The 12,440-nt window shown below is 47.7% G+C and overlaps 1 protein-coding gene across 3 annotated transcripts in view; it reads right to left on the bottom strand.

Annotated features, from left to right (window-relative positions):
- The window catches only part of KLHL3 (kelch like family member 3), a 574,547-nt gene that overhangs the window by 82,495 nt on the left and 479,612 nt on the right, over positions 1–12,440 (bottom strand). For 2 of the 3 annotated variants that reach the window (XM_078653303.1, XM_078653305.1), the window contains one exon: positions 8,569–8,670. In XM_078653303.1, the coding sequence (XP_078509429.1) occupies positions 8,569–8,670 (102 nt within the window). Of the gene's footprint in view, positions 1–8,568; positions 8,672–12,440 lie in introns of all 3 variants that reach the window. The other variant, XM_078653304.1, reaches the window with a different exon arrangement.

Raw genomic sequence — 12,440 nt, 5'->3', positions numbered from 1 at the left:
TCACCACCCAGTCTCTCGTTCCTGAATTCTCAGGTTGTTCTTCACAGTTTCTCGTTTTGAATAAAAGATCTGAATGTATATTGCATTGCTGATGTACTTGATTTACCTCGATCTGTTGCCATAGCATAGCACGTGCCCCAAACTGAACAACTCACTGGTGTGATACGAGGAAACAGTCGTTTTATTCTGTGAACTGCCACTGTTGCTCTATATTCTCTTCCTGACATAACTGTAGCCGATGATTATGACATGCTGTTCTAAATACTTTGCTTTTATTTCGCTCCTCACAATCGTGTTCTTTCATGTATATGTAAAACTGATGCAACATGTAACGAATATCCTGTTCTACGGCATGGTTAATTATCCATATATGTAATGCTGCAAAATAACAAAAATGCAATAAAAATATTCAAACAAAAAAATGGAACTCCTCTGTGACTTGCAATATCCTTAATATGTACACACTTGGAACTTTATATTTCACTATATCCTCAAGTCGCTCACTCATATAGGCCCATTCTACATGAAGAGGGAGACACAGGTTCTTGTGATGGGGAGAGGCACATACAGCAGGCCATGTCCATCTGAATGCCAAGCAGAGGCTCTGCAATCACGTGAGATGCACACAGATCCTCTACTGTCACCATGAGATGTTTAGACACCCTTTGTTGTTAGAAAGAGGCTACTCTAGTCCAGCTTTTAAACTCGCTTTTATGCTACCCTGAGGAGCCTCTGCCACAAAACACAATGCATTATGCAAAAAGTCCGGCTGGTACAAAGCATGCAGTTATGATTGGTAAGGGAGGTACTAGACTATTAAGCACACACCACTGTGACGTCTCATGGATATCTCTGCTACTGAAAGTACACAGATACAGTTTATCGTTCCACTAGCAAAAAGCCTGACTTATTGCAACAGCAAAACAAAACAAGCATTGAAAATGCAATAGGTCTCGCAGCATTAGAGTTAGTGCTTTTAGAATTGTTTATGGGTTTTTTTTGTAAATCTTTAGCATTTTTGTTTCCTGTAGCCAATGCTAAAGAATTTCAAAAAAAAAAAGCCATAAACATTTTTAAAAGCTCTGAAATGCAGTCTGAAATGCTGGATATATATTCAGTACAGATACACTATATTGTTAATGAAGACATAGGATATAATATGTTGTACTGTATACACACAATTAGATGGGAACGTGCTGTGTGTGTCAGCGATTGAATGTGGAGGTGATGGTGGATGTGGTGGTGGATGTGGTGGTGGATTCGGTGGATGTGGTGGTGGTGGATGTGGTGGTGGATGTGGTGGTGGATGTGGTGGTGGATGTGGTGGTGGATGTGGTGGTGGATGTGGATGCGGTGGATGTGGTGGGATGTGGTGGTGGATGTGTTGGTGGTGGATGCGGTGGTGGATGTGGTGGTGGATGTGGTGGTGGATGCGGAGGTGGAGGACGTGGTGGATGTGGTGGTGGTGGATGCGGTGGATGTGGTGGTGGATGTGGTGGATATGGTGGTGGATGTGGTGGTGGTGGGTGTGGTTGATGTGGTGGTGGATGCGGTGGATGTGGTGGTGGTGGATGTGGTGGTGGATGCAGTGGTGGATGCGGTGGTGAATGTGGCGGTGGATGTCATGGTGGATGTGGAGGTGGTGGTGGATGTGGTGGTGGATGTGGTGGTGGATGTGGTGGTGATGGTGGATGTGGTGGTGGATGCGGTGGATGTGTTGATGGTGGATGTGGTGGTGGTGGACGTGTTGGTGGTGGTGGCTGCGGAGGTGGTGGATGTGGTGGTGGTAGATTGTGGTGTTGGTGGTGGTAGATTGTGGTGTTGGTGGTGGACGTGGTGGTGGTGGACGTGGTGGTGGTGGACGTGTTGGTGGTGGACGTGTTGGTGGTGGACATGGTGGTGGTGGACGTGTTGGTGGTGGACATGGTGGTGGTGGACGTGGTGGTGGTGGACGTGGTGGTGGTGGACGTGGTGGTGGTGGACGTGTTGGTGGTGGTGGATGTGGATGTGGTGGTGGTAGATTGTGGTGTTGGTGGTGGTAGATTGTGGTGTTGGTGGTGGACGTGGTGGTGGTGGACGTGGTGGTGGTGGACGTGGTGGACGTGTTGGTGGTGGACGTGGTGGTGGTGGACGAGGTGGTGGATGTGGTGGTGGTGGACGTGGTGGTGGACGTGGTGGTGGACGTGGTGGTGGATGTGGTGGTGGACGCGGTGGTGGTGGATTGTGGTGTTGGTGGTGGACTTGGTGGGCGACATGGTGGTGGACTTGGTGGGCGACATGGTGGTGGACTTGGTGGGCGACATGGTGGTGGACTTGGTGGGCGACATGGTGGTGGGCGACATGGTGGTGGGCGACATGGTGGTGGGCGACATGGTGGTGGGCGACATGGTGGTGGGCGACATGGTGGTGGGCGACATGGTGGTGGACAAAGTGGTGGTGGACAAAGTGGTGGTCGATGTGGTGAATGTGGTGGTGGTGGACATGGTGGTGGTGGACATGGTGGTGGACATGGTGGTGGTGGTGGACATGGTGGTGGTGGTGGACATGGTGGTGGACGTGGTGGTGGTGGAGGTGGGTGTGGTGGTGGTGGATGTGGTGGATGTAGTGGACATGGTGGTGGTGGATGTGGTGGTGGACGGGGTGGTGGTGGACGTGGTGGTGGTAGATTGCAGGGACGGTGTTCAAAGCGGATCTTTGTTTATGCTGAGGTTGTAGAACGTAGCATGGCTGCACACTGAGATTGCTTTTGGGAAGATTGATTCGCCACACTACGTATTTGATATGAACAAAAGGATCCTGCAATAACATAACGACTGTTCAGGCTAAGATTAACTGGATAAGGATACAACAGTAGCACTTTAATAACCTCATATAGATACAGGAACTGAGATTTATAATCACACTACAAAAGCCTTGAGAAAGCCCGAAGGGGGCGAAACGCGTGTTGGCTGTGGACCATAGCGTTTGCAAAATAAAGGCTTGAATTTTCTACACCTTCTGGTTTTGTGGAATTGGCTTCTGATCAAGGATATGGACTATCTGTGAAACGCTATAATAGCGAAGGGATCAAAGTGACTATCTTGGAAGTGCACTGGTGTTCTATTTACTTGGCATATAACCACAACTCATCTGGCATAGCTACTTTACTGTAATAATGTATTACACTTGTGATGCCGCATTGCCAGCAGGCAGATTGAAAGGCAAGGTTAGCAAGCCAGGCCGTTGTTTAAATAATTAAAGGTGTAACTAGCATTCCAGCTTTGTTCTGGTCTCTTTTAAAAAAAAATAGTTATTGGTTCACAAGGTGACTTTTATGGCACTCTATTGCACTGCTGAAGTCATTACAAGAACTAAGAATTTTGCAGTTTACCACACGTGGACTTGCACCTTCTTTTCAAAGTGCCTTACATTAAATTGTTTAAAGTATAGTTTCCAGCTATTTATAACGTGCATATTGGCATTGGCTTTATTTTCACAGCATACATTTTATACTTATTTATATGCTGCAGTGGTGTCTCTTTATAAAGAAGAGCATGGCAATGAGGATTTAAAATAGGGTTTGGGTTGTGACTTTTCAGAAAGAGCACTGCTTTAGCCCAAGTTCCTCTTTGTAATGAGGGAATTCCTTGGCGATTTGCAATATCCTTATACTGTAGTCCATACTTCATCCCATATTTTTTTACATGTCTTACTAATAATATATAAGGCTGTGTTATCGTCCATGAATGCCATCTTAGGCCTCTAGTGATATTTACACACCACTTCTTCTGTTTTCTGTGTTTTTGTAGGTCTCTAGTTGCTTAACTTACTTACAAGTGGCAGTACGTCAGCAATTTGCTGTAAAAAATGAATTAGTAAGAACAATGCGACTCTGGAATCTTGGTCGTTATAAAAGGCCCTGCATTATCATGCACGCATATAAAACACTTCTCGTCTCAACAACGGTGCCTACAGAAACAGCATCGAAAGCAGAGCACAGCTACACCTCCCCTACAGATGAAAAACATATGCATATTAAGCCAATTGTTATTATCTTCTTGAAATGGTCTCACTCGTAATGAAGGGAGAAGCGCAAAGCACATTTTGGACACAAGGAATGCAGCTTTAGTTTTCTGTAAGTGACTGCAAACAGAGGGTGAAAAAAAAGCAGACGTTGTTTGCTCTGACCTCATGGGTAATGTGTCGCTTGTGCAGGAAGTGGTTGAATGTAAGGATACCTTAGCTTAATACACCGGCTCACTTGACCCGAATGATGGTTTATCTCAGAATTCCACCTCAGCTTCACTGCTGTCGCTAAACTTTCCCGACATAAACACGAAGTAGATTACAATTGAGAGAATTACCATTTGGTGACAGGGGAGGGAACTTTTCATTTGAGACTTCTGATGAGACTGCGTTTTTAAAATAATAATACTTTGCAGTACTATATACGCTGTGCCCAACAAATGGTGCAAGAGTTTTTTGATGACTTAAAAAGAAGGCGTATCAGCGTTCTGAAACAAAGCACGTATAGTCTCGGAACTTCCCAATATTAAGGCACATGAGGTCTGCACTCACGACTCTCTAAGGATTCGATGGAAAGTCCATTGGCAGAGTACCCTTTATGAACAAGCGAGAATGGAGTGAGAGGAAAAATAAATTGAGTGGAAAGAGGACAGAAAGCAAGGACTGGGCGAGAAGGGAGGGGGGAATGCCAGTAGGAAGGGAGGGGGTGACAAATGATCAGCATTTGGCGGCTGCTTTGATGTTCTCAGAGGCCATGCGGCTCACGGAGAACATCAAAGCGGCAGAGAGGAGGGGCTGGGGAGGGAAAGGGCACAGTGAGGTGAGAGGATGGAGGGAGCCAGAGATTGGGAGGAAGGATGCCGAGGGAGGCGGGGCTGGCAGAGGAAGCCAGAGTGGGTGCACACGCATCTATGCATCTTCCAGGAGTGTGCCTGGAAGTATGTATTCATGCGTCCACCTTGTATGAATGGATGGATGAGGCGAAGGTTGAATATGTGCTGTGAGTACCTTGAGGGGTGAGCATGCAGCTGGTGTACGCGTGCAGCTGTGTGCAGTTTGTAGGCGAGTGTGCGCCTTTGTACGCGTATGTGCTGAGATTCTGACGGTGCTGGGTATTGCTTGCAATTTCCGCATTTCTTACGCCGTCATCCAACAGTATATACATATTCGTAATGTTGTGTTTAAAGGATTTAGAAACGGGAATTAAGAGAGTCAAAAAAGCATAAAAAATGCTAAAGATAAGAACGATAATGCTCGACAAGTAACTAATCTCAGAGATCTGCTGCTTCTAGCTGGTCAGGCGAGGGAGGAGTTTATTTTCCGAAGACGACCGAAGGTCAGGGGTTGCGTATTCCGGAGATTACTGCCAATTATACACCTGCCTATTCCCCGAAGATTACGAAGAGCAGAGGGTTGCACATATTATATGAAATACCAAATATTACTTAAAACCCACTGACTTTCTCTTCTATGCGGTGGCTCGTGCCGCTCCCTATAACAGAGGGATGCAGATTGTTTTAAGAGAAGCACACAGAGCGGTGTGGGTGGGCATGAAGCTGTTACCTGTAGCATTATAGGATACAGTGGCTACAAAGATGCAGGACTGTCACATTTCCAGGAGTGGCCGAGTCCAGTGCTAACCCATAGAGAACAGCACAGAGGCAAGCGTAGACCTGCGGCAAAGGTGTGCAGCCCAGCCCGGAAAGATTGCCAGTAAATTGCGCTCAGCCTGGTGTAGACACGCAATGAGATACAAGCACCCAGTGCTACCAGCTCCTTTTGCAAAACCTACAACTCAAAGCAAAAGCTGCGCGGGCATGCCAAGTACTCACTGAACGGCGCAGAGGCTTCCGGAAGAACCTAGGCACATACAAAAGGTGGACGCTCCATTAAGCAATAACCCCGCAAAGGAGAAAAAATCCAACTAATATGCTGATTTACCAGCTGAGTGAGGTTTTGCAACGCTGCGTGCCTTCAGATGTGTTATATGAGTTTTAATAAAGATTACACCCTCTGCAATCCTTATCAAATTAAAGTTCATGGAAAACTATGCTTGTGGAATTGCGTGTGTGTAATCTATGATATGAGCAGGGCTGATCTTTACAAACAAGTGAAAGACACGGCGGGAAGGGGCAGGCAGGATGACTCAGGGGAGGGGGCGGAGCGGGGCAGAGCGGCATGTGGGTGTGAACAAGCCGGGCCTTTGAAGTGAAGCTAAGCTTCACTTCAAAGGTGTCGGAGGAATGCGGGCGGCTGTGCACGCGCTTTTAAGCTCAATGCACATGCGCATTGAGCTTAAAAGTCACGGGCACTGCAAGGAATCGCCACGATTCCTTGCAAGTTAGATAAAGTCTGGATGAGCCCCTATAGTCTCGCTTGCTCGATGCGCATGCGCATCGACAGGCGAGACCTAAAAATGGGTAGTCCCCATCAGAGAGAATTTGCTGTGAAATACTAAAGCAGCACAGAAATGAGCGCAGCGGGGACCAGTGCGCAAGAGCAATTTGCTTTGCTTTTATTAGACACATTCCCCTGGTTGAATTTTAGAAAGTTGCTATAGCAACATTAAAATAAACCTTCTGTAGAGCCCTTGTGCGGTTTGAGTTAACAGTATTAATAATAGATTTGGAGACTAGTCTTTATATATGAAGTGGTATCATTTTAGCTTAGTCTCTTCGTCCCTTGTGGGGATGGATCTTGGCTTGACTCTGTGGCTGGCAAATGCACAAGTTAAATCGGAGACCACAGGCCTGGGAAGCTCCGATCGACTTCTTGATGGATACTGTCCAATTGCAAGTGTGCACTGCAACTAACAACATGTCTATGGGCCCTGACCAGGACGTTCTTATTACTGTCCATGCGGGACCAGGCACGGTCATTGATTGAGCTGCAGCAGTTCTATGTCCTCCAGAGCGCTGATGGGTATTATCGCTGTTGGTGCAGATTTCCGCTTAATCGTCCAGTTGTTTCGGTCCTTAACATGGCCATGTAGCAGACTATTAAATGTCGTATGTCCCTCATATGGTATTAGCAATGGTGTCCAATGTAGTATTCTCAATTGTCTTTAATATTATATATCTCTGTCCGGTATTTCTAACTCCCAAAAGAAAAATTACCTTAGAATTGTTAATATTTTTTATAAATATTCGGTATTTCCCATTGAAATAGGTCTTGGAGGTGGGAGTAATCTGGATGCTAGAGAGGCCTGTTGGAATGCTGTTCCTACATGTTGTTGACTCCTCTGGTACAATGCTTACTCTTTCCTGTTGATTAGAGTTAGTTTAGTCTCAGTGTTGTAGCTACTCGGAGCAATGCTGGCATATGAGAAGATTAAATGTTTATTTTCGTTGAGGCAAGCAGTATATGGAAAAATATAATTGCCCGTTTAGGGGCCAACTATGAGTTTTGTGAAGTGGTACCTGCGAAGATTTCTTGTGGTAATACAACCTCAGATGATTAAGTGTTTTGCTGGGTGTGGACAGGATATCTGCTCACATATACCCGCTACAAGCAGTTCATGTGCTTGAGTGAAAAAATGACCCAGAAACTGGAATAAATGTAATAACCAGCTGGATAATTCCATGGCCTGAATGTTATTCCCCCATCTGGGCCTTAAAAGTATAATCGCCCGGCACAGGGTAGGAATACCAAGTGCTAACCTTAGTAACACACCTAGAATGACCATGCTGCCTGTACCGGGTACGTCGTAATTGGCCCCTCTGGAGCATAGATGCGCTATTTCGGATTTTCAATAGCGTCCTATTTACTGGAAAACACCTCTCAATATATAACTAGGTCTCTTCACACTTTGCTTCAATGGAACTGACCCAAAACAATACTCGAGCTTAATGGCCTGGTTGGATACCAACAAATATCTAAACAGACACACACCCATGTGTTATATTCCATGCAACACCCAAATGTTGTGATCTGTTCATTCCTATGTTCCCTCCTTTGGTCACATCAGCATTCACACTGGATGTATATAAAGTTGGCAGCATTACATTTAGTATAGTTTGCTGTGCACAGTGTGATTGTGTCATGTTGTTCTTTCCCAGCATGAATTCGATCCTACACACTGCTCTGCGAGTTTAAATGCTAGATGCATCTAAACTATCAAATTCCTGGCTGCTAGTTAGCAGTTTCCTTCTTTTACCCGCAGCCACTGTTTGCTCTTAATGACAGTTACTATAACCATGCAAACAATTAAAATCCTTAGGGGTGAAATACATATTGCAGAGAGAGTATTTTTAATATGTCAAACTATTTAGCATCATGGATGAGCAAGTGGGCCAGTGGGTCAAATTCTTCAATGGAGGAAGATGCTAAGGATTGAGGGATTCAGACTGGGCCAGCTGCTGCTGACTCATGATGTCCCACCGGATTCTATTCTATTTTTGATAATAGTTTATACTTATATTTCAGCTTTCCTCAGAGCAGGTTTGTGTTGCACTTTAAAATCAACATTTTTAAAACAGCCTGGCTGCTGAGGGCGACACCATAAAAACCACACAGATTTTAAAAGAATCGGGAGAAAATATAAACTGCCTCATATCCTTTTACCTTCTACAACGCCAACCCCAACGCTGCTTCTTCTTGTGTTCATCGGAGCTACGAAAAACCATTCATTGGTTTTGTAACTGTAGGTCTCCACTGACGCCAGCCCTGTTTGAGGAAAAAACAAGGTCTCCAGTTATAAAAAGTGTGGAAGGCCGTATCAGAAAATCTAACATTGTCACACCAAGATAAATGTGTTACAAGTCTCTTCCCACGTAACAGAAAGAGATAAATAAAAGAGCTTGCCTTTAAGTCTAGTTTTGGGCACAAACATTTAGCTTTGCCAATGTTTGTTAATCTTTTGCCACAATTCCATTTTGACACACTGCAAAACTGTACAAGGGCGCAACTTTTTGTGCGTAAGTGCACACTGTGTAAGGGCAGAATGTATCACTTACAGCGTGGTAAGCCAATGGGGAATGTGCCCCATGCTATGGTGGGCAGAACATAAATGTGAATGACACAGTAACAGACCAGTGGAGGAACAGATATAGCTCTCCATGTTTTTGGCAGACTGCCAAGAAGCACCCGATTGGAGGCGGTGCTTGGCTTCGATGTGGCCCACTGTTCTTGTTACTGTATCACCAATCCTTCAACTCAATCCAGAAAGGAAGGGCCAGGACACTGCCAGAGTGAAAAGTGCTTCAGTTTATTAATTTACAATATGGAGTGGAAAGTTTTCCGAGCAATATAGTACAAAAGTAATTGCAAAGAAAAAAAAGATATATATATATCATTATGCCTAAGAAATAATGTATTTATCTTTGACAATCAAATCTACTCGCAGACTTGCGGATGTGCCATGGGAGTCTCATTCTCTCCAAGCTATGCCAACCTCACCATGGGTTGGTGGGAAAAACACATAGCTTGGAGAGATGAGAATGAAGAGTTCACTGCCAAAACTGAATTTTGGCTGCGATTTATAGACTATTTATTTCTCATTTGGAGTGGAAGCAAAGATGAATTCAAGAACTACATGACCATCTTGAACAACAATGAGGAAGGATTACAATTCACCTATAATATCAGAAACAAAGTGTGAAGGGGCCACGACCCCTACCTTGGCGAAGCCGTGCCTTCCCTCACGATCCCGGCGCCCGCCATCCGATCCTCGGGCGTCCATAGCAACCCGGACTCCACCCCTCTCTCCTTCGTTACAGGAACCAATCACGGCGAGCGGAATCCCGGAAGGACTCTCCCGTGACCCCGGACGTCCCTCCCACGGTCCAGAGGCGGAGCACAGTAAAGCCCGAACCGAAGACAACAGGGCGTTCAAGCAGGAAGACTGGTGGCAGGAGACAGCGTGCGGAGAACCCCGGGAGCCGAGCGGAGAAGCGGAAGAAGAAGACGAAGTCTGGACGGAGGACTGGTGGAGTCCGGTGGAGGAAGCTGGAGAGCGGCCGCAACTCGCGGGAAGAGTTACGGCGGGCCAAGTGAGTACTGACTCCCCTTGAGTGTAAATATCGTAGTGTATAGTAGACCCTCCCCCACCTTGCACCCAGCACTGTAGGATATTGTATATATAGCCCGTTTGTTGTCACTGGCACGATTGTATATACTGCCCCCTCACTTACCCGTCACTCAGTCACCCTTCTACCTACCCCTACTTCCTCTTTCCAGCTCTTACTCCTCCCCTCCCTGCCTCACGCTCGCTTGACTTCCCACACAACCCGGTGAAGGTAGACGGCTCTATATAGTTCTGAGTGAAAGAACTAACGGCCCTCTTTTCCCTCCTTCTCATACCTCCGAGGAGCCACTGTCCCGCTGCTCAACCGACCAACCCTTCTCTGGGAACTCAACACGTCTTCCAGCCAAGTGCCTCCCCTCGGCGAAGAGCCATCACCTCGACGACGAACCAAGCCGCGCTTCAAGACTCTGTTCTCCCTTTCCCTCCCCCTTGAACTGTGTATAAAACATTAAAGATCGGCTAAGAGATAGCCCACTCTATACGGCCTCCACGCCTGTTATTCCGGTCCGCCTACACCCCACGATCACAGGTGGTGTCAGAAGTGGGATCACCCGGAAGCATGGAGGCCGCCGTGAAAAAGCTGGCGGAGACCCAGGAGCAACTGGGGAAGATGATGGAGCAGTTCCTCAAGACGGCCGAGGACGACAGAGGACAGTTACACGACGCCCTGAAAGGCCAGGGCACAGCCCAGGACCAAGCATTGGGCAAACTCACCGATGTCCAGGACAACAAAGACCTACCACTACTCTCCCCTCGGTGGTTCTCCAAAAGTATGTGCCGGGAGAAGACCCGGACTTCTTCTTCACTAATTTCGAACGACTGGCCCAAGCCGCTGCCTGGCCCCTTGACCGTTGGGGTCACTATCTGGGTGCCCTGCTGACCGGCGAGTTACAAGCGGCCTACCAACAGGCCAATATCCAGGGACAGACCCCATATGGTGAAATCAAGACCTGTATCCTAGAACGCCTGGGTATTGACGACGAGACCTATCGGGTGAGGCTACGCCAAGCCAAAGAAGGGCCACAAGAAACCCCTCGGGCCCTGTCTTTTCGTATCAAGGACCTGGCTGATCGTTGGCTGCGATCCTCCACGGCCACAAAAGAAGACATACTCTCCAAGATTTATCTGGAACAGTTCCTAGCCTCTCTCCATCCTACCACTCAAAAATGGGTTCGTCAGCATGCCCGCCTCACACTGGGGAACGCGATAGAGATCGCCAGCGCTTACAGTCGGGCACAAGACTATCAGAAACCAAAAGAGGAACATCCACATCGACCCCAATCCCATGGCCACAACAGGACCCCGAGACCTTTCTTACCTAGGAAACCGGAACCCCCTCCTCTTTTTCTTTACCCTGTTATGCCCCGACCGCCTCCACCCCGTCCCCAATGTTACCACTGTGGAGGATATGGACACATTGCCCGAGTATGCCCCCAGAAAGAAGAACCGATGGAGGTGGGTCTCGCCCGGAACTATGTCTGCCTCCCTGCGGAAAAAAACCCTCCCGCATACCACTGCCCCGTGCGAATCGATGGACACCCGGTACTAGCCCTTGCCGACACGGGTTGCAGACAGAGCGTGCTCCGACCCCAGGAGCTTCCTCACCCGGTGGGGCCAGTGAACGGTACTGTAGCCATCCAGTACGTACACGCCGATACGAAACTGTACCCTACCGCCCGAATCAGGGTTCAACACCCCATGGATCACGGAAGCACGCTGACTGTGGGTCTCATACCCTCTCTTCCGGAGCAAGTAATACTGGGCAGCGACTACCCCGGTCTTCCCCGCCTTCTACACGACACCACCACCTCCTTAGAAAAGTGGTGGTCGGAGACCCCGTTTCCCCACGACCCTCCACCTACAGACACAACAGCCGCCAGACTATACAAAACAAAAACCCAAAAGAAAAAGGAGAAGAGGAACTACTCTACGGCTTTTCCCATTCGTGTGGAGGAACACCCCTGGGAAACAGACAGGGAGTTTCGCGCAGCCCAACAGGAGGACCCCGTCCTGCAGGATGCATGGGGACGTGCCCTGGACAATGAAGACCCCTTACAAGTAGGTCCATACTTCTATAAAAAGAACGGCCTTTTGTATGGAAACGGGGGAGCCCAACAGACACCCCAGTTGATAATCCCGGGGCCCTTTCGCGATAAGGTATTGTTTCTCGCCCACCGTCACCTCTTGGGGGGCCACTTTAGCGATGAGAAGACCGGACAGGCGATCCGGGAAAAATTCTATTGGCCAGGCGTCTACCAGCAAGTAAAACAGTACTGCCGCGCCTGCCCGATCTGCCAAAAAAATAGTAGATACCGGCCCCCAGAGCGCCTCTTCAACCGTTACCCCTTATCGACATCCCCTTCAGTAGGGTGGGGATGGACATAATGGGCCCCATGTTACCATCCAGAAG

This window comes from Lissotriton helveticus, chromosome 7 (genome assembly GCF_964261635.1).
Source record: "Lissotriton helveticus chromosome 7, aLisHel1.1, whole genome shotgun sequence".
Classification (NCBI taxonomy): Eukaryota; Metazoa; Chordata; class Amphibia; order Caudata; family Salamandridae; genus Lissotriton; species Lissotriton helveticus.
This window is presented reverse-complemented; position numbering and strand designations above follow the sequence as displayed.